Raw genomic sequence first — 19,097 nt, 5'->3', positions numbered from 1 at the left:
TCACTAATAGGGGAAGAAGAAGAGTTTTGAAAACTCGATTATGATATATAGTAAACTCAATTTATAGTAAAACGTCATTGGCAAAAAGCAGGAAAAGAATACTAATTCTATATATAAACGTACATTATTTACAAATTTTTTAAAAATTTAACTACGAATTTTCCAAATCGAATATTATAACGAATACCGGGTTGAAACTTTAACTACCCTCCGATTTCAGTGATTTTTGGGTATGTTGTAGAAATCGATATTTTGAATAACTTTTTCCAATATAAATTTTTTTCTTACAAGTGTAAAAAAGTTTAAAGGATGATTCTTGAAGTTAAAACAAGATAAAAATCAGGAATAAAAAAATTGTGTTTTTGGCTTTGTTCTTTAATTATTGGCAATTAAATATTAGCCGAGAAATCCCTGTGCGCGAGCAAACCTCCTTACATGCACTCAATTAGGTAGGTTAGCCTATGCAGCGGGGTGCACAGAGATCCTCAAATCGAACGATGCATAAGCAGTAGCTTACCTCGCACAAGTCGCAGAAAAGAAGATTATGACATTTGAAAACGTAAATCATTCTAAGTGACGTCTTGTATGAAAAACTGTTGATTAAACGTTATTCCTGCCTACTTATTAAAATCCACAACAGCATATCGAAAACCGTCTCATGGAATTTTTGAATAGAGAGGATTAATGTTTATTCTAATCCTTTGCCTTCATAGTTAATTAACAAATAATAACATATTTAAACAATTTTTATACAAATTTCACACACGCACTACAATTGTCCCACCCGCGGGTGTCCACAAAAAAATCACACAGGGCTAAGTTTTAAATGTCAACAACTAAAAAGCAAAGCCGAAATGTAATTTTTTTATTCTTGATTTTTATTTCATTTTATCTTCAAGGATTAGCCCTTAAATTTTGTAAGTCTCTGGTCGAAGACCCTGTGTAATAATAATGCTATAATAATATTGTAGTGTCATGAACGAGGGGCTTGAGGGGTGTTGTGCGGGTTGTAAACAAGCGGTTGCTGAGGTGTGAATTACAAACAAGCGGATGCTGAGCATGTACGTAGTTAGGCTAAGACAAAAGACAAGGGGTTGCTAGGGGACAATAAACGAATTAACAGCAGTATGAGTTGAGAAGTCAGAGAGTGCGGATACCCTTCTCGAGATAGTGTTGTTAGCGTTGTTAAGAGAGAGTTGAATATGCGTTGACGAGAATTGTTAATTAATTATCTAGTTGTATTAATTATAACACGTTGCTACGATTAGTTAATGTTAAATAATCATTATTTTCTGTTTAATTAACATCTGTTTAAGCCACTTATTATTAATAAACTAATTATAATAGTTTACGATACTACAATATTGTAGTACAATTATGGCCGAATAACAATAATACTATAATAATATATAACATTATAATTCATGATACCTTTAATATAAATAATTAATATTATAATGATGAGACATTTTATTTCTGATTTCATTTTATGATAATGCACACATATGTGGCTGTTAATGTTTGATAAAAATCTAAAATTTAATTACTTTATGTTTCTCAGCTTCCCCCAAAATTTCCTTGATCGGTACTAATAGTTTCTCTACATAAATAGGTTACTAGCCTTTTTACAACTCATGTAATGACTTATTGATTAATGTGTTTAAAAATGTATGTAGGAATGTAGTATAGTGAAGTATCGTGGACGGATTGCCTGGGAGATATTGGGTGTGCTGTCAGTGTTGTCAAGGAGCGTTGTCAGCGTTGTCAAAGAGTGTGGTCAGTGTATTTAAAAGAAAACCATTATAACGAGAGTAATAAGTAACAAATAGTGACTGCGTAAACATAGATTGACGGAGTATCTAACGATATTGTAACAATCATACCGTTACCAAACCTACTAGCACTATACCATTTCCTACAAGTTGGGGGCTGAGCTGCGATCAAATCGTGCTAGTATTAAGTTTTCCGGTGCGCGGTGTGATATCGGTAACGATATCGTAGATCGCTGAAATTAGTGTAGTGTATCGTTTGAAGAATAGTGTTGAAAAAATAAAAAATAGCAAATGTTGAAGACGGACAATTGTCAAGTGAAGAAAGTTTGACGCTGGAAGAATTGAGGAGTAAGCTCTCAAAGATGAATTTACCAATATCTGGTGCGAGGTCAGTGTTGATTGCCAGACTGAATCGAGCGTGTAGTGTTGAACAATCAAATCCTAAGGGGTCAACAAGCTGTGAAGGGTCGACGGACCAACGAGGCTCAGGAACCATACAGAGAGCTAAGCGTGATCGAGTCGAAGACGAAAATCTCGAGAAGCTGAAGGCGAAAGAGTTGAGAGCGCGCCTCGCTAGTTTGGGGCTAAAAAGGACGGGAAAAAAGCTGAACTACGTACACGGCTGCAGGCGGCCGTGGATGAAGACAATATATCGTCGGAAGAAGAGAATGAGGACGAAAGTGAGGCTGAAAACGTTGAAGAAGACGTAAGAGAAAGCAGGAGAAGCACACGAGATGTGCGCCAAGATTGTGACAAATACTGTCTTAAAGCACAGGTTGGCTCAACATTGAGTTTTAAGGACGTCGAGGACGCATTAGAAACATTCAGTGGTGACAAAAGTAAAAATGTCGATGGATGGTTCGAGTCGTTCAAAGAAATTGCAGACATGTGCATGCGATCAGAAGCACAAAAGACAATTTATGCGCGAAAACTGTTGAGAGGATCAACAAGGATATTTGCGAGTTTCAAGTGCCATGCTAGGACTTGGCATGAGTTGAAGCAAGGTCTAAATAAAGAATTCTCAACAAAAATTAATAGTCGGCAAGTACACAAGGGCATCGAGAAAACGAAAAAGAGAAGCGATGAAGCATGCTTAGCTTACATGTACCGCATGCTCGAAATGGCTAGCCATGTGGATATGGAAGAGGAACCCAAAGGTAGAATATATCATAGACGAAATAATAGACGAAGAGAATAACAAGTCTATACTATACGACGGTACATCAGTCAAAGGGCTAAGGAAAAGATTAGTTACCTACGAAGAAGAAAAGTGTCGCAAAACAAAGTCGACTGCGAAGCCGGTCAAAACCGAAAACAACAAGGAGTACAGTCAATCTGGAAATGTAGTGAAGGATAAAAGATGTTATAATTGCGGTGATGAAGAACATGTCAGTGCAGATTGCCCGAGCAACTCGGAAGCCCCTAAGTGTTTTAAATGTAGGGGGCATGGACACATCGCAGAGAAGTGCAACAACCTGAGTGAGTCCCCTGAAGAGGTTTGTAGTGCGTAGCGATTGTTACAGACGAAGCGTGGTAAAGACATTAAGATCAGAGATTTCGAATTGACTGCGCTGATAGACACCGGTAGCGAATTAACTTTAATGTAAGCGGATCAGTATCTGAAAATTGGAGCGCCCAAATTAGATCAGAAAATTGTTAAATTTCGCTGTATCGGGTCCGAAAGAAATTGTATACTCGGAGAATTTTTTATGAATGTTCTGATAGACGATGAGTTGTACGTAATGACCGTATGTAGTTTCAGATACCCTGATGCAACATTCGATTATTATTGGCGCAGACTTCCTGAATACCGTCGAAGTAAACATAAAGAAAGGAAACGTTTCTATTCGTAAAGTGGAGAAAAAAGATTGTAATAGACTGTCGGATGTAGTCGACACGAACGATTGCGATGAGGTTTTCGTAGGATTTACGCAGTGTCGTGCGAATTGCTCAATCGAACAAACAAGACCTAGCATGAAACATTATTTAGATTATTTTAAAGATTATTATTCACTTAAAAACGCATCAGGCATGAAACATTCCTATTTATATTTTAAGTATGCCGTGAATACGTTTAAAAATATAGAATAACTATACGGTACGTTGACAAACCTTGAAATGTTTATAATATTCACTATCTCCAGATAATCGTTGATCGAGATACGTGATCCCAGAGAATGCAGCCTTGAATGGCAAGTAATTCTTTTCTCGTTTAATATATTGCAAACCATCCAAAGTAGTTCGGTAATTAAGCAAACCAGCTCTTGCTAAATTCAACAAATCGTCAACCAGAGCGGCTCTGTTAAGGACATGTATGTTCTGATAGTTTTTACTATTTAAAATATCGATAATGCGATACCAGGAAGCATTGTCATAATTTACTCGATAGAAACCTGAAAAAATAATTTTGATTTGTGAAATAATGGTTCTATAAGTTTTGTATGTACCATATCAATGATCTTATCGATCTTAACAATGTTCGTATACTCATACTTAATACATATTTTCTCATTTAATTATCTTATAAGTACTATGAGGGTATTTGAACATTTACAGGTACCATTAATGAATTATGTACGTTATACGAACTTTTGAAATTTCACGCATATTGTTTTGGGACTCGAATATCATGATTGTATTAGTAAAATTTGAAACGAATTTAAAACTATATATAAAAATTACAGAATATTAAATTGTATTAAATATAATAGAAGTATATAGAACACAGAAATATCGCAAAGGTATTAAAATAGCCAATCATTTACTGCATTAATAAACCCCAATATTTAGCGGTACCATCTACAATAAATATACAATAAATCTCGTAATTTCTATATATTTCTATTTATTTTTATGTGTTTTCTAAGTGTTCAAATACTTCCATGAAGTGTAGTTTTTGAAGTATAGTTTACGATGTAGTTTCTAACACTGAATGTAAATGATAAATGAATATAAATTATGTTCATGATATATAAAATAAAATAAAATATATACTATGGAGTTATATGAGATACATAACGAAAATGAAACTATAAAAAAACTATGTCCTCTACGAATTCGATAATTTTTAAATATATTATCAGGGGCATAATTTTGAACAACTGTTTCTTGTACATATAACTGTCAATCAACCATAGTTCTCGAGATATTCACGAAAAACTATCGGTAGAATACAATGAATACAGTGAATTCTGTCTTACAGTTGCGCTTCCATGCCAGTGTACGTAAAGTATTGGTTGGTGGCAGCCTAGCGGCGGACGGATATAATGATCCAACCGAAATTTAGCTCTTATTTTTTGCATATGGGCGAGCTTGGGTAAAGCTCCGTGCACAACTATATATGCGAGACTGTAAGAAATGTCTGCTCGTAATTCAATTAAAATGGATATTATCAATGTGTTGGGTTTCAGTTTCGGTTGAGTTATTTTAACTCGACTGCCTCGAGGCGGCCGCAGCTCTTGCATAAAATAGTAACGGTTATTTCTTTTCTATAACATAATATCAATTATTCAATCTCCTACTATTTTTTCAAGTTAATTTGTAAACCTAAGCCCAATACGTTGATGATATTCGTTCCTAATTGGATTATAATAGACATTTTTTATGCTTCGCATATGCAATTGTGTACAGAGCTTTATCCAAACTCACCCCACCCTCGTTTGTCTATATAAATGGCAGATAAATAGGTTTCGACTATGTCATTCTATCCGACCACTGACAACTAAACAGAGCCATACGTTGCCACGTATTCACAAATATCTGCAGAATTCACTGTAGTGATATCGATAGTTTTTTGTGAAGTAGCTAGAAAAATGTGTATAAAATGTTGAGTTTTACGACATATTCAAAATATTATAGAAATCAGAGATAACGGAACGTCTCTACAATTTCACTTTTCACTTTTCTACAACAGTATCGAAGTTGCTGATAAAAAAAACTAATTTTTACAAATAAATATTTCAATTTGTAATTTGATTATTCCATCTGATAAAAAATTGCAACATTGTGAAATAAAAGCATATAATATGATTAGCTAATAAATTATATTGTACAAGGGAACACAGATTGGCTAATTATTAATATCTTTAAGCAAAGAAATATTTCTTTATATATATATATTTTTTATGTATTTATATCTGCGTTAATAATAATAAACAGCACAAAAAATAATATTTAGGAATAAACTCCTCGAACCCTTATTTTTGCAAATTAATTCCAGAAATTTGTAGTTTTCTATTTTATGATTTTTGTAACATCACTATATAAATAAAACACGATATATTTTACCTAGCAAAAACAAATCTCTGAAGATTTCTATTTTTATAAAATTTGAGATATATTTCACTAATTTCATTAAAACAAATTTCTTTATCACTAACTCTTGAATCATATCTTATGTACACATGTGTGAAAATAAGGTATCATGATAACAATCTCACGTCAAGTATTCCTATAAAATTAAGTTTAATTTTATCAATGCGTCGTAATAATAGCATAATACTTTCTATTTAAATGATGTTACTATAATACGCCAGATGGACAACCCGAATAAGGAAACAATCACAGAAAGTACAAAATAAATGAAGTGGAGAAGTAATCTTTACAAAGTAGTTTGTTGAATACTATCTAAAGATGTTAGTTCCTATTGTTCGTTCCTTTTGTATCGTTTAAGTCTTTGCAAACGAAATATTTTCTCGACAAAGGAAGTAAATATAATCTGTACTATATATTATCGAACTAATTACATATTATCAGTTTTATACTTTGAATTCCTTCAGTCATATTATTTAAGTTACATAGATTATCATGTTTTATCGAAATGAAGTGCATTTGAGATTTTTTAATTGATTATAACTTTAAATATGTTATTAGAAATATACGTATATAACATCCTGTTATATTTCATATTTATTTAATAATGAATAAGTTTACTATAAATAGGTAGTTATATACATGAATGCATATTGAAGACATTTTAAACGAAAATCCTGGAAAGTATCTATTTTGTTTTTTTTTTGTTATAATATCCCTGACATGTAAACATTAGGAGAACTATTTACATTAAAATATAATTAATTATGTAAAATAAAATATAATGTATTACCCATTTTATAAGGAAGTAATAATTAAAATTTTTGCACTATCTATACACAAATTTTTTAGTTCAGTTTATAGCCTACGTAAATAGAGTTACATAGTATTTTGCAAAAAACTAATGAAAAAGGTACAAGTTGTTAATATATTTTTTAAATAAAGAAGTACCTTGACTAGAACAAAGAAATCGGAAGCAGGGTTAGTAAAACATAAAATATAAATTAAAATAAACAATACTCACCAGCTGATTGAACATTGAATATCACCCATCCTGAAGATTCATTAAGTTTAATTGTTTCGCGTTCATGTTTCAACCAATACGTCACATTTACTTGATTGAAATTCATATTTTCTTGAGTAGTCCACGTAATGGGTATCCACCATTTCACGTTGATAGGTGTGGATTTCATATTCCTCAAAAGAAAACGTTCTTGCTGCAAAGTAGCCTGACCATTTTCAATGAAGACATTTACCACCGGAAATCCGGCTTGTTCTGTCCACGTGGACATAATTTCTTCGACAGAAGTACCAAGTTGTATGTTCTTACGATTGATTTCAGCTTGAAGTTCCGACCAGAGATTTTGTGGTCTCGCCACTTTTTTTTCTGCATTACTGGAACGAATGTAAATCATTGTACTTAGATTACACGTTCGTATTTATAGAAAAACTGATAATATTATTTTAATGTGAGATTTCTGAAACTATATTTTCTAATTTATCATTTTGAACATATAGGATGTTCTATTTAAAATACGCTACATATTTATAGCAGTGTACAAAAGTTAATAGCAAAATAGATTTTTCGCTTTATATCGAAAACAATTTTAACTAATAATAGATATGAGAGCATGACAAGTAAAAGAAATTTAATTAATTAACTCTTTTTAATTGCATTTGCAACTGTTAAATTTTATTATTTGATCTTATATATGTTATTGCAATTGTAAATTGTTCGAAATATGTTGAAATATACGTTATGAATGTATCTTAATATCTACTATAACTATAATTGCTTGACATTCGTTAAAAAAAAGACGACGGAAAAATCGATGAACATTTCTGAAAAAATGTTATATTGTAAAAACGAATATATCTCAAAGTTTCTTCGCTGAAATTGTATAATTAATTTTGGAAATAATATAAGATACAGCCTTGAACTTAATGATATAATGAAACATTATTACTTGTGATTATCCCTTATCGTTTAAAAACTTCGTGTTTCATTGATAACGAAGTTATAATTATTTAGTGGTTTTATGCAACTATTTATAACTTTAATATAGTCTCTTCTGTAGTTTACCATACTCGTTATAATTAAATTGCTCATTACTTGTTCAGGTAATTTTGTAGCGTAGCATCAAATACATCGGATCCAAAAACGAGATTCATCATTCGTAGGATACTGGCTCCTTTGTTGTAAGTAATAGTATCTCCCACTCCGCTAATTTGCGATGAATTTGTGACGTTCCGCGTCATTGGTTGAGAAGACTCGATAGCATCAGCTGCAAGAGCTGTTTGATGTTGCTCCACGAGGAACTGATCTTCCATGTTCCATGATTTCTCGATCTACAAAAAGGATAATTCCTAATATCACGAATAGTATAGAATAGTCAGTAGGTTGTTGAATAATGAAAGGATTTAACAATTAGGAAATGAAGAAAAAGCTTCATCTATATTTTTCATAATACAAGTTAAATATGAGATATAATGATATAATGGTTTAAAGATACCGTTAGACTCTTAAAACTTTTTGATTATACTGCTCACTATTATCTATCTATGAACATTCTCATTTGAACAAATATTTAGCAAAAAATTCTTATTTTTATTAAATATTGTAGCACGATTAAAATCGAAAATATGGAAGAGGACTGAGTGGCACAAAACATTTTCGAGACTTATTCTGATAAACACGCAAAACTGAAACCTTTATTTAATTTCGATACAAGATTTTAGGGAGTTGAAGGTTTCACGAAAAGTACATGATAAGGTACGGCTTGTTGCTTCTCTAATATTGATATTAAAAAGAAGTATGTACTTTAACATGACATAGTTAGAACAGGGAACAAGCTGTTACATTTATAGATCCAGTTTTTTGAAAAATAGTTTTGTGAAAAATCAAAGAGTTACTTAATGTTGTGACCTTTCTGGTCATTAATTGAAATTTTTGAAATGTTTAATTCAAAGATCAAGTAGAAATGAGAGATGTCTGTTTAAATGGGATTCATTGATAGTCTATTTTAATTTTTAAAATTGCTTTCTTTTAAATGGTTGAAAATATGATTTAGCATATATTACTGTATGTTTTTCAATTGAAATCAGTCAATATTCTGTTGATCATCATGTACGTATATTTACATTGTTTGTAAATAAAATTATTACATTTTACTATAATCGAAATTTTATTACTATACGACTAATAACATATCGATTAAAGATAGTGATAAGTCTAGTAAATAGATATATTTTCTATTCCAATTTAAATTAAATTTTGAAAAAATTTCTTTGAGCTTTGGATTACTCGTATGTTTAATTAAATCTTAGTATAATAAAATTTGTTCATTCGACTATTTGATATTTATCGTAAGGAAGTTGTATTACTAAACGATTTTAAAAATTCTATTAAGAACATAGTTATTTTGCCCACTAAAGCTTTATTCGAATTTCGGGCCAGGTCGGGATTCCGAAAGATTGTCGACTTATAAACTTATTGGGGTACCCGTTATTTCACGATTTGGGCTCTCGATTCAAAATGTAATTTTTCTGTCATCTTGTGCCTGAAGTTAGTTGAAGCACCCTAAAGCAGTACACACTTGTTTATTTATGATTGAGAAAATGAAGAAACCTTGCTTATTTATGATTAGTATTATAGAAAACTAAGACTGCAATTTATAGAAGACAGTAAGAAAATTTCACAGAGATTAACCTCCTTTATTTGTTACAAGAACTTTATAGTAATTATTATAAGAACGGCCATATTGGGAACACATTTGATCAATTTTGGAGTCATTGTATTTAATTAACTGCAAGACTAATTTAACTAATGGAAAATTACAATTACCTGTGCTGTGCCAAAGTATTGAAAGTATCTTGCAAACGCTTCGCTCAACCACAGGTAGCTCCACCATTCCGGTGTAATCATATTTCCAAACCACATGTGCGTTAATTCGTGAATAATCACAGAGGCGATGCTTTGTTTCGCGACATCAGATGTCGAGTTTTCATCATATAACAGTCTGGATTCACGATAGGTAATAAGACCCCAATTTTCCATTGCACCGGCTGAAAAATCGGGTACAGCCACCATGTCCATTTTTGAAATTTGATAATTTTGCTTGAATCGCTTCGAGAGATAATCAAGACCCTGCATGCCAATGTTCAAAGCGTATTTAGCTTGATCAGTGGCGTTTGGTTGAGCCCAAACCTTAAAATTGTCTACTTCTACGGGTCTGAAGTCCGAGATAATGAAAGCTACCAAATAGGTCGACATAGGGATGCTTTGCTTGAATTCGTCCCAAAATGTTTCATTTCTGGAATCATCAATTGTATTATGTGAATAAATTGCACTAACTCCTTAGGATCCACCTTTGTAAATACATTTAGTGTCACATATTGTTTTGGAGTTGAAGGAATTGCTGCAGTAAGGAGGAAACTCTATCTTCATCAAAATCAAATCACTTTTTAAAATGTGCTATTTTATAATTAACTAATATTTACAGTAAAGCACCCCTTCACGTTTGAATATAATAACATTAAATATAAAACTTATTCATCTATTTCTTTTCGAATAGATACAATTTAATTATTGTAGTAGTTTCCTTATTGTTACCAATTCTTCAATTTTAGATTTTTAATATCATGTTACATTTAATATACGTTTAATCCCTTAATAGTACTTAATAGTTTATCTTCACTGAGATTCTAGTAGAGTGAACGGTTTATCCCAAGCGTAATTCGAGCGAAGCGATCAGGAAAGGTACTTGTGAATTTTAACATGTTTTTTTAAACATTTTTTACCATGTATGGAAGTATTTTAGAACATAAAAAGGTTTTTTGAACATTTTTGTGACCGGATTTCGTAATTTCATTACACTGTTTTATTAAATATTAGGTTATTTTCTTAAACTGTTAGGGGTTAATCCTCTAAAACCAGAATTTTCTTTCGCTTTTCACTAGAAAAGATTAGAATTGATTAGAATTGACAATTGTTAGGTAAACTATAACGATATTCTAATAAAATATGATACCATGTTATATAAGTAAGGAAGTAAGAAAAATAGAAAAATTTATTCAAATGACTCATTGTAAGTTAATAATGTTACATTATTATGTATTAGATATATATCTATTGTGATCAGCAATAAATAAAACCAAACAAACTTATTTTTAAACTCAAACTTCAAAACCAAACAAAATTATTACTCTTTTACACTTCTTTGTTTAGAAAAATTCAGTCAAATCACAATCTTATTTACAGGTGACGAAATATTTAATACAGTGGATGAGTTGATATTATAATTATTAATTATGAATTACAAGGAAAAGTGAATTAAGTGAATATTGAATGTTCTTTCTAAAGATTATCTTTAGCATGTATCTCATGATTTATAGATGGGAGTGTAAATGAACAACATTTTATGGCATTTAATACTTTTTTGTAACGTTGCAAATATTACTTACACTTCTATGCTTCTGTTTAGCGGCATATTGCTCAAGCAAGAATATTCTGCAGGCCTCAAAATTCTGACTATATATGTTGCCTTGAAGCTTGGTTCGTCGAAGCAGGGAAAAGCATGTCTTGCATGCGTTGTTTGGAATTGTGTGGAAGCGAGCCACCTAAAACCATTGAATGTCAATTTCTATGTACGTCTAGTTCTCTTTATTCTTCTTTTCGGAAAGTTAGATTTTTAAAACAGAAAGTAATATCGTACAGAAAATAGCTTTTGTAGGATCTAAACTAAACTCTGTATTATTATAACTTTGTTACTTTCTTCTAATTTGTAAATGGAGAGAAATATTTGAAATCTAAATAATAGATTACGTTCAACCTAATTATACAATAATTTATTATATTATATAATAATTTTAATAAATGATAATTAATATATTTTGGAGCGCAATAGGAGCTTACTTAATTTTTCCATTAGAATCGACATAGGAGCTTTTGTAAAATCCAATCATGTCGCCCCTAAGTGCACTGACGTATTCAAAATTGATTGTAATGTTTGTTCCTGCACTAAGGACTTTGCTTAGTTTAATTTGGTATTTTTCCGTTTTATCATTATACGTGGTGTTCGTAATTTCTTCCTTCTCAAAATCAATCGTAACGGTCACCAAATGTATCTGCATTCGTCCATGGTGAAGTGTTATGGTGTCCGTAGACTTTTGTAAATATGCACTAATATGTACAATTCCCTTGAATTCAAAATTATCTTTTAATTTCGGAATAAGTATAATTTCGTAGTTCGTAGGTATGATCGTTTTTGGCAGTCGATAGTCAAGAATGGTAGGTTCCTTTGTATCATCTTGTGTATATGCTGCTACACAATAAAAAGTATTTTTAATACTATTAGCATTAATAATTAATTGAGAGAAAATATTACAGATAGAAAAAATAGTGAAAATGTTAAGTATTTAGTCAGTAAATCATGTAAATGATTTATTCATGTATTACAAAATAATTTTAAAATTAAATTAGTAATTACAGTGTAGTAAGGGTAATACATAATATAATATATATAAATCTTGATGTTTAATTCTAAGTTAGAATAGACTTGCAATAGTCTGAATGTAAAATATAAATGTAATATAATAACAATCAAATTATTACAAAGAGAAAATAGATTTTTGTACAATTTAATATAAAAAGAAATATTTACTTTTATCAGTAACACATACAATAATATTAGAAATCTATAACAAATTGTATAAAGAGCAAATTTTGCAAAATTATTTGTTTAAATTTCAATTACCTTTATCAACGTTGTTTGTTGCTTGATATCTAGCAAGAAGTAGGAGAAAGACAACGATCGAAAATTGGTCTCGGAATAAATTCATGATGACGTGACAATATCCTCTCTTGTTATTAAACCTATGTCAAATATCAGAACATGTCGATATACATGTGTATTTTATCATCGATTTAAAGCAATTTATCATAACAGATAAGAATAAACAAATGACACATTTCATAATTAGTTAAAAGTTATACATACGTATTTAAATATCAATGTGACAAGTACTCAATTAATACCGGCTAAATATATAAATATCAGATTTTTTATTTATCACGAAAATAATAAAACATAGCACATAAATAATATATTACAAAAATTAATTCTACTGTAGTATCGTGAAAAAAAGGCCTGAGTAGAGATCGATCAAATCATAAAAACAGTGTCGTCTGCCCTTCAGTTGTTAGTTTACATCGAAGAAAGTCTATGTGACTACGGTCACCTAGTTCTTGCGGAGCATGGGCGTAGTGAGATTAGAAAAAAAGGAAACGAACGCTAGAGGAGAAGGACGATTTTGGGTCCAAAGAGCGTTGACCGAGAGGTCAGAGTGTGCGAATCGAGAAGTGAGTGTGAATCGAAGGTCAGTCTAGAAGTTAGTCTAGAAATCGAGGAATAGAGTTGATAGCGTTGTTGAGAAATAGAGTTGTTAGCGTTATTGAGTTGCGAGAGTTGCTTGAGATAGAGTGTGATTTTTGTATTTAGTTCCAGTTAAACAACCATCGTTTTCTGTCTTTGTAAATTGTAAATAATCGGGAAAAAATTTATATCTAAATTTACCCGATACTACAATACTTTGTTTGAATATTGTTATTGTAATAAATGAAGAAGTAACGTCAATTCATAAACTTGTGGGAGAAGATAGGTCACGAAATAAACTGAGTAAATTCTACATATTTTGCATTCATTTGTAAAATTCAGAGTTAACTCAGTTGTCTTTTAAACATACAAATTGCATTTTTTCATAATTATATCTATGTGATTTGAAAAGAAAGTTATAAACTTTTCTATGAATTTATCTAAGAGTCGCTAATAAAGGAAACTTGAAGACTTTAGCTAAGAATAAGAAACTCTTTGAATTAGATAAGAAACATTTTGTCGGAATAAAATGTGATATAGATACTTATCATTATTATCTAATTATTTTCTTTGACGAATTACTTACAAAAACGCTAATTCATTCTACTCTGTTGTTTTAAGATATTTATTATGTAAGTATAAATATCTTAACATTTTAGTGATTAGACATTAGTAATTTCTATGGAATTTTTATTCACGAAATAAAAAATGTATTTTGATAATAATTAATTTTATATATATGATGAAGCGTATTACACCAAATAGATCGAAAAGATTTACTGCTTTATTGTGAACGTTTATATTGTCTGTTAAAACCTGTTAAAATTTTAACTTTTAACGTAAATTTAAATATTTTATAAATATATTTGGTATGGAACTGGAAAGATGTAAAGATGTAATGTAAGGTGTAAGTTTCTGGAAATGTTAGGTTATTCTTTAACATTAAAAGTATCCTGAAATTGTATTCTCAGTAAAAAAAAAATGATTAGTGTACAGTAGACAATGGTAGGATTTATTAGTTAGATTAAGGAGATTAAAAATAAATCTTCTTCAATTAATTAAGCTAGAGTTTACTCATGGTAAATATTCAAATTTTTCTAGGTTAAATATATTTCAATTAATTTAGGTAATATATGAAGTTAAACGTAATTATTTCGATCAACACAACATGTTATGAATTAATATTATTAAAATTATGTATGTATAATTTGAAGCAACAACTATGATATATAACAAAATATTGATATTTTGTCATTCCAAAATATTATTTCTTATTTTTAGAACAAATTGCATTTATTCACGCTTATCTATATAAAAAGAGTAAGTGTAACATTATCATGTATAATAAAGATAAAGAGAATAGATATGCACAATGATGACAAATAATCTGATAGATTTTATTACCTTAACACCTTTGTATTTATAATAGAGATATCTCGAACTCACGAGTTCATTTTTACACATTTACAGTACCTGGTATCATACGACTCTTTTAATATGACGCTTTGCACGAAATATTTCGCATCTTTTTAAAACATTTATATTGTTAAGCAATTATTTACCTTTCTTCAGTTTCAAGCAAATATAACTGTTCCAAGATTTTTGAGTGGGAGTACATGTTGTCATCCTAACATGAAGTATTTTACGTAAAATAGGAATAAAATAACAAATTTATTTAAAACAGAAGTATTTTCTGCTTTTTATCGTATTGATAGTACATATTACCATGGCTAAGTATTTGGACACTTGGGGCAGTCTAATCAAACCATTGATATTTTTATTATATGTATTTTCAACATCAAGTTCCATATTTATTTGTAATAAATAGCTGACACTTCATAGAATCTATGTAAACTCCTAGAATGTGGTTGGAAACACATGTTCAACTCTAAGATTTCAATCTAATAATCTATCTAATGCTTTTTCTAAATAAATTCCAGATCAACTGGGGCTAATTAAAAAAAGAGTATCAATATCGAACAAATACACTTAAAAGTCACTTAACTTAAGTGTTTCCATAGAAGCGATTTTCATTCGTCTTCAATTACTGCTTTTTCTTTTATACTAATTTATATTAACCAATATTTTTATCGATATTCACTAACTGTAACGCAAAAATTAGATTATGTTTGAACCATATTTTATATCCAAATACACTTATTCATAATTGTGTACTTGCGAAATATTCTATCTTAATCGTCAATTAATGCAACGAGAAAACGATACATATTTCCTCCAAGTTAAATTAACAAGTTCAAATTCCCAGATACATAGTACTTCGTCTAAAGTATCACGTAATTTTTTTATCAAAACCGTAACGCCAAGATTCCTAAATAAACAACGACTTTACAGAATCCGTAGGTTAAATTTCTATAGAGAATCTTTTTTTCATCATGGAATTTTCCTTACGAATACAAAAAACTTCTTCTACAGTATAAATTTATTAATCGAACTAATTAGTAGTTGTATACGTTATATTGCAATTTTAAGTAGATGTTAAGTAAATGTAGATCAAGGACATATTCTTTTTCCTTTTTGGGAATTATTTTCTTCGTCTTGTTCAGCAGTTTTGACAATATTGATTGTATCACTCACAAAATTAATAACAAATAGGTGGCGTAGATGGAAATAAATTCATAACTGACCACCTCGATAAAATATAGTTGATAAAATTCAGTATATTTTCTTCACAAATACACAAATAATTACAAGATATACTCAACTTGCAATGAAAATAAGAGATATATATATAAGAGAGATATAAGAAATATTTTATGGAATATATATCTATCTTATGGAAACAAGAGAACGTGATAATAGGTTTTAAGTAATCGTTATCCTACAATTCAAATAAAATATTATTTTGGATAGGAAGCTAAATTTCGGCAAATAAAATATGTTTATTTTCACAAAATAAAATATAAAACGAAATATTTCAAATCTGTATTATAGATAGTATTTATTTAAGATATTTCCTGATAATAAAAATAGATTATGGAGAGATAATATTAGAATGACAAGAATCCTCGATACCTTCAAATTGAATATATTTTTTTTTTTAGCGTGGCTAATCGCATGTAACAAAGTGCGTCATTCAATGTTTTCATTATTAGACTACTCCGTCGCGGACAAAGAATCTAATCCAGCGAAACTAAATAATCTTTCAACTGGAGTAGACGACGGAATCGACGTATTATATTTTAAAGAAAACTGTTTCATGTATTTGTATTTTGCAATAGATTTGAATTCGCAGATCTCTATCATCTATATATTGCAATAATTATAATTCTACAATATTACTATTATTGATTTATTGCTTATCAACAATACCACCAATGGGTCTTTCCATGACCGAAAAAATCATATGTTTCTACACCTTTATATATTCATAAAATATTTCTGCAATTGTTCGTATACGTTGGTGAACCACTGTGAATTAGGAAAAAGAAATTGTTAACTTACGTTTTCCGACGAATTTGGATGTTTTACTTTTGTCTAACGTTTACACCGGTAAATCTTCATAGTCACATTCTTCCCGTGGAGAGACTATCAATGATAATAGCAGAAGTGGCCGTTTCGAAAAGTGAAAGTCACTTGGTGCTATAACAATGTTTATCGCAACCTCTTTACGGACACAGATCACACAGTTTACGACCAGACGTGATGCGCGACACGTTACTTCTATTAATATACGATATTCGAGAAGAAGCGTGATATTTCTACAAATCTTTCGACTCTATGCTATTTTACATTCTATTCTCTCTTGCCTTATCAACTTGTTTTGTTTAACCAATCGTGTGCTCATTTGTTATATAGCATCGTCGCTTATCTTATCGACGACCTGACCAATGGTCGGTATTGCTATTTTATTTTACGATAATATCCTCATAGACTTTACCTAACAGAGATACAAATATTTTGAGGATTGTTCAAACGTTCTATTCTTTTTTCTATTACACAATCTACCATTAGGATGTTAGATGAACCTGTTTAAGGCATTTTAACCTAAGATTTTTCTACTTAGTAGTTTTCTAAATAAATTTTGAACTGATAATCGAAGAAAATAAGTTAATTTGTCGATAAATGTACGTAGAAGAGTATGTCTCAAAGTCAATAATTGTTCGTCCCCTAAAGTGTGGTTTAACCAAATGATGTAGCTGTGATAGGAGTACTGTCGGTGAAACAAAAATTCTACTACATTTTCGGTATGATGATATTCCTTACAAGATCATTAGAATCGATGAGGTGTGCTCCTTTCTATGTAACTTATATATACATGTAATTAACAATTCGTCAATTTTTCGGACATAATAATTCCATTATATAATCCTCAATACTAGATTCTCGAATTTTTATATTTCAATCTCATTATCACTTTAACAAACAAGAAGGATTTAAAGTGGTTTTAAGAAGGTGTTTAACATAAAGATTGAAACTAGAAGTTATGTGTACCAATAAGAATTTCTTTATATTTTATTCTAACTTGAAATATCTTTCAACGTTACTGAAAAGCTGAAATCATGCACCAAAATCAATTAGTATTATGGGGAAAAATTTATCCAAAGGAAATTTAAATTAAGAATTGCGTTTCTAAATTCAGTTTTATTCTTTAACTCTGTCGTTCCATCAATTAGACTTTGCTGTATCTAACGTCTTTACAGTAATAAATGTGTGTTTTAGAGAAAAAGTAGTTTTCATTGTATTTCTACTTTAATAACATAAAAAGATCATTGCAACTGTAGTGTGGATAAAAATTTATTTATAGTACTATGTATTAGTATGACATTAAAAGAACGTATTAGTTAAAAATTAAAGATTTCCCAATGTTCGTCGTCGTTTCATTTTTTAAAAATAAATTACCTATACGTGTATCATATTTATAGGTATTTGTAATAACTAGATTGACGTAACTAAAATTGAAGAACTTTGTGTAAGAAGGGACTATTGGTCTATAATCAATAGATTTGATAGTTAGAATAGATGCCGACTATATTTTCTAAAATATGAAAAGAACAAAGTCTTTCAAAAGTTATTGTAATTATTAGTTCAAAGATAGCTAATATTAAAAAACTAGAACTAAAACTTCCAATGCAATCTCTATAACTTACCATTATAAACTCTTATTCCAGAAAGTTCCTCTACTGATTTATAAAATAAAATACATAATCTTTATAAACATTTAATTCCGTGATTATAAAACTTTCTGATCAAAGGACGGCTCAGTTATCAGAATAAAAATTACTTGTAACTATAATGCGAATTATCTCAGCGAATTATGAGGGAAAATATTGATAATCTGAAATTTCATGTCTATCAATTGATTTTCTATATGAAAAGAAATGCTTTATTATTAAGTGATATCCACTAAGCCTTAAAGCGATACAATCGACTATTGTATTTACTCAAACGATAAAGGTATAAAGCTTTCTCGTGTATGAAATCGTTTTCTAGTATTATATTAGCATGACGAATTTTTATCGAGTAACTGATTACAATGACATAATTTTACTTTGTACTTAACCCTTATTGAATTATAACGTCTCGTTCAATTAATCAAGCCAATGTTTACACAAGTCAGGGTTCACGAGGGAACGATATTATATATAGTGCAATTGTAAATGAAGACTTTAATAAGTGATAT

The 19,097-nt window shown here is 30.0% G+C and overlaps 1 protein-coding gene across 3 annotated transcripts in view; it reads right to left on the bottom strand.

Moving 5' to 3' along the window:
• The window catches only part of LOC122569859 (putative aminopeptidase-2), a 67,876-nt gene extending 50,636 nt beyond the window's left edge, over window positions 1-17,240 (bottom strand). For 2 of the 3 annotated variants that reach the window (XM_043731512.1, XM_043731514.1), the window contains exons 1-8: window positions 16,919-17,240; window positions 12,839-12,957; window positions 11,998-12,406; window positions 11,547-11,702; window positions 9,928-10,396; window positions 8,197-8,432; window positions 7,108-7,478; window positions 3,885-4,165 (exon numbers count right to left, since the gene is read on the bottom strand). In XM_043731512.1, coding sequence (XP_043587447.1) covers window positions 3,885-4,165; window positions 7,108-7,478; window positions 8,197-8,432; window positions 9,928-10,396; window positions 11,547-11,702; window positions 11,998-12,406; window positions 12,839-12,923 — 2,007 coding nt within the window. In that variant the 5' untranslated portion in view covers window positions 12,924-12,957; window positions 16,919-17,240. The remainder of the gene's footprint in view (window positions 1-3,884; window positions 4,166-7,107; window positions 7,479-8,196; window positions 8,433-9,927; window positions 10,397-11,546; window positions 11,703-11,997; window positions 12,407-12,838; window positions 12,958-16,918) is intronic. The other variant, XM_043731513.1, reaches the window with a different exon arrangement.
• Between the last annotated feature and the right edge of the window lie 1,857 nt (window positions 17,241-19,097).

Source organism: Bombus pyrosoma, linkage group LG7, assembly GCF_014825855.1.
Source record: "Bombus pyrosoma isolate SC7728 linkage group LG7, ASM1482585v1, whole genome shotgun sequence".
Taxonomy (NCBI): domain Eukaryota; kingdom Metazoa; phylum Arthropoda; class Insecta; order Hymenoptera; family Apidae; genus Bombus; species Bombus pyrosoma.
Note: the sequence above shows the minus strand (reverse complement) of the source record. Positions and strands in the feature narration are given on the sequence as shown.